This window comes from Arachis stenosperma, chromosome 2, assembly GCF_014773155.1.
Source record: "Arachis stenosperma cultivar V10309 chromosome 2, arast.V10309.gnm1.PFL2, whole genome shotgun sequence".
Classification (NCBI taxonomy): Eukaryota; Viridiplantae; Streptophyta; class Magnoliopsida; order Fabales; family Fabaceae; genus Arachis; species Arachis stenosperma.
The window spans coordinates 121384965-121387726 of NC_080378.1; the positions used below are offsets into that span (position 1 = coordinate 121384965).

The 2762-nt window shown below is 37.0% G+C and overlaps 1 protein-coding gene across 1 annotated transcript; it reads left to right on the forward strand.

The window, feature by feature from the left end:
* The first annotated feature begins 219 nt into the window (after positions 1–219).
* Positions 220–1670, forward strand: LOC130961644 (peroxidase 21). Its single transcript, XM_057887619.1, has 3 exons — positions 220–342; positions 524–1027; positions 1092–1670. Exons 1-3 carry the CDS (start codon positions 267–269, stop codon positions 1502–1504), a joined length of 993 nt encoding a protein of 330 aa, XP_057743602.1. The 5' UTR covers positions 220–266; the 3' UTR covers positions 1505–1670.
* The last annotated feature ends 1092 nt before the right edge of the window (positions 1671–2762 follow it).

Here is a 2762-nt window from a genome sequence, read left to right on the forward strand (position 1 = left end):
CAAGCATTATTAAGCAGGTGTGGCGTGTGAGCGGGCCAGAAGGCGTGGCCCGAAAGGTCAAAGAAAGTTGCGTAGTGGCAGCATGCAGGCTTCACTTCCACTTCTTCCTCATAAATTACTAAATCCTTAATTATTCATGAAGCGTAAAAAGTATAGTACACTGCTCATCCTCTTCTATATATAAAGTATAAACCCTTGAGACCTCTTCCCATAATAAACACATTGCATCAGCTCATCATCCTTAGCTTACAAAGATACACATATATATGGCGACCACCACATGCAAACCCACTTCTTATATATGTTTCCTCCTTCTATTGCTTCTCTTGCACTTTAATTTGGGTATAGTTCATTATGTAGTTAATTATTTTATTTGTTTCGTTGATGAATTCTATGTATATTAACGATTAAATTTTAATAGTATAAAAATAAAATATTAATTAATATGATAAAAAGTGTTAAGAGAAGATATTGTATGTAACTAGTTGTTGCATGGATGAATAATATATATATATATACGCAGGGAAAAGCCAACTTGAGGTGAATTATTATTCGAGTAGGTGCCCAAGAGCGGAAGACATAATAAAGGAACAAGTGACGGAGCTATATAAGAAGCACGGCAACACGGCGGTTTCATGGCTGAGAAATCTGTTCCACGATTGCATGGTGAAGTCATGTGATGCGTCGTTACTGTTAGAGACGGTGGAGGAGGTGGTGTCGGAGCAGGCGTCGTCGAGAAGCTTTGGGATGAGGAACTTCAAGTACGTGAAGAGCATAAAAGACGCGGTGGAGAAAGAATGCCCCATGACTGTTTCATGCGCTGACATCATTGCCCTTTCCGCCAGAGACGGCATCGTGCTGCTGGGAGGCCCAAGAATTGAAATGAAGACCGGCAGAAGGGACAGCCAACAGAGCTACGCCACGGAGGTGGAATCCTCCATTCCCAACCACAATGATTCCATGTCTTTAGTGCTCTCTCGTTTTCAACAAATTGGCGTTGACCTTGAAGCCACAGTCGCCCTCTTAGGTATATTTTATCCTTATCCTATATATATGGAACCATGCCTAACAATAATTAAATGATTCAACAGGAGCGCACTCAGTGGGAAGAGTACACTGCACCAATATAGTGCAGAGGCTATACCCTCAAGTGGACGAAACATTGGAGCCAGAACACGCACAGTACCTGAAACGTCGATGCCCAGATCCCAATCCAAACCCAAAGGATGTGCAATACTCCAGGAACGACCTCGTAACTCCTATGATAGTGGACAACAACTATTACAAAAACATCCTTAAACACAAGGGCCTCCTCACAGTTGACGAGGAACTTGCTACTGATCCCAGAACTTCCCCTTACGTCAAAAAGATGGCCGATGACAACGATTATTTCAACCAACAGTTCTCAAGGGCTATTCTCTTGCTCTCACAAAATAATCCTCTCACTGGAGATCAAGGTGAAATCAGGAAGGATTGTCGCTACATCAACCGCAATGCCACCTAATTCACCTTACCTACATATTTCCTCCATGTCAATAAATAAATCATCACCAAATATTTTCTAAATCTCTTTAATTTCCTTATAAGTATTTCTTAGATCCATGTGTTCCGCAAGCTTAAATCAAAGTGTAATCATTCACCCTTCAAGGAACGTTATTAAAAAGGTTTCTACCCAATGTTGTCTAACTTGCTCAGCTCATCGTTTTTTTTTTCTTTGGACATTAACATGGTGTCCTTTAACGAATTAAATGTCAAAATCATCGATATGTTTTTTAGTCCATTTAGATTTTGTTGGGTCATAAATCAAAAGGAGGCATTAGCAAGGCTAGCAAATACAATTTGACAGTCCAAAAGCCCCAAATAGAAAGTCATATACATTTGGGCCTTCCCTATTAAACCTCGTTCACGTCATATTTGAACCTAGCCCCATGACCAAAAAAAAAAAAGAACCTAGCCCTAAGAAAGGTCAAAGTTCTGTTGAAAATGTTGGGTTTACAACCAAAAACTGTTGTTGGGTTTCACAAATGAATTTGCGAATAACTTCACTTGAATAAAAATACCAAAAAATAACCAAGTTGGATTAGTCTAGTGGTTAGTTCACAAGTCCGCTTAAGCAAGTGTCGGGGGTTTGAATCTCGCCTTGTGCATGCAGCTACCCATTGGCCAGTAACAAATCCTTAAATGGAGCTCAGTACCATGACAGATTAGTCCTTGACCTGCTGAGTTGAGGAATACCGTGAGAAAGCAAAAAAAAAAAAATATACCAAAAAATAAACTTTACTGGAATAAACTCCAAAGTCATGACACAAACAAAAAGAAAAAAGAATAAGCTCCAAACTCCAAAGTTTATAGTAATTGCTAGTACAATTTTTTTTTCTTTTTTTCTTTTTTTTTTATGAAATAGAGAAGATAAATCTGTGATTACTATTTTATTTTAGCATTTTAATACTCGTTAGTTATTATAATAGGCAGTTATTTATCATAAATTGCATAATTTTAAAAAACACAAATATTTAAAAAATAATGAAAATATATTTAAATCAATCTAAAATTATTTTATTTTGTATTCATTAAGTTTTGATGAAATAAATGCAGAATATGGTCAAAAAAATAAATACCTAATATTAGATGTTTTTGATATTGTTCAGATAAATTTGTAATAGGTTATGGGGTCATTGCAAAGGACACTGAAACGTGGCTTTCAACTTCTCTTTTCATCTTGAAGCTGTGAAAAGAAGAAGCAAAAAAATTTTTTTTTTTGG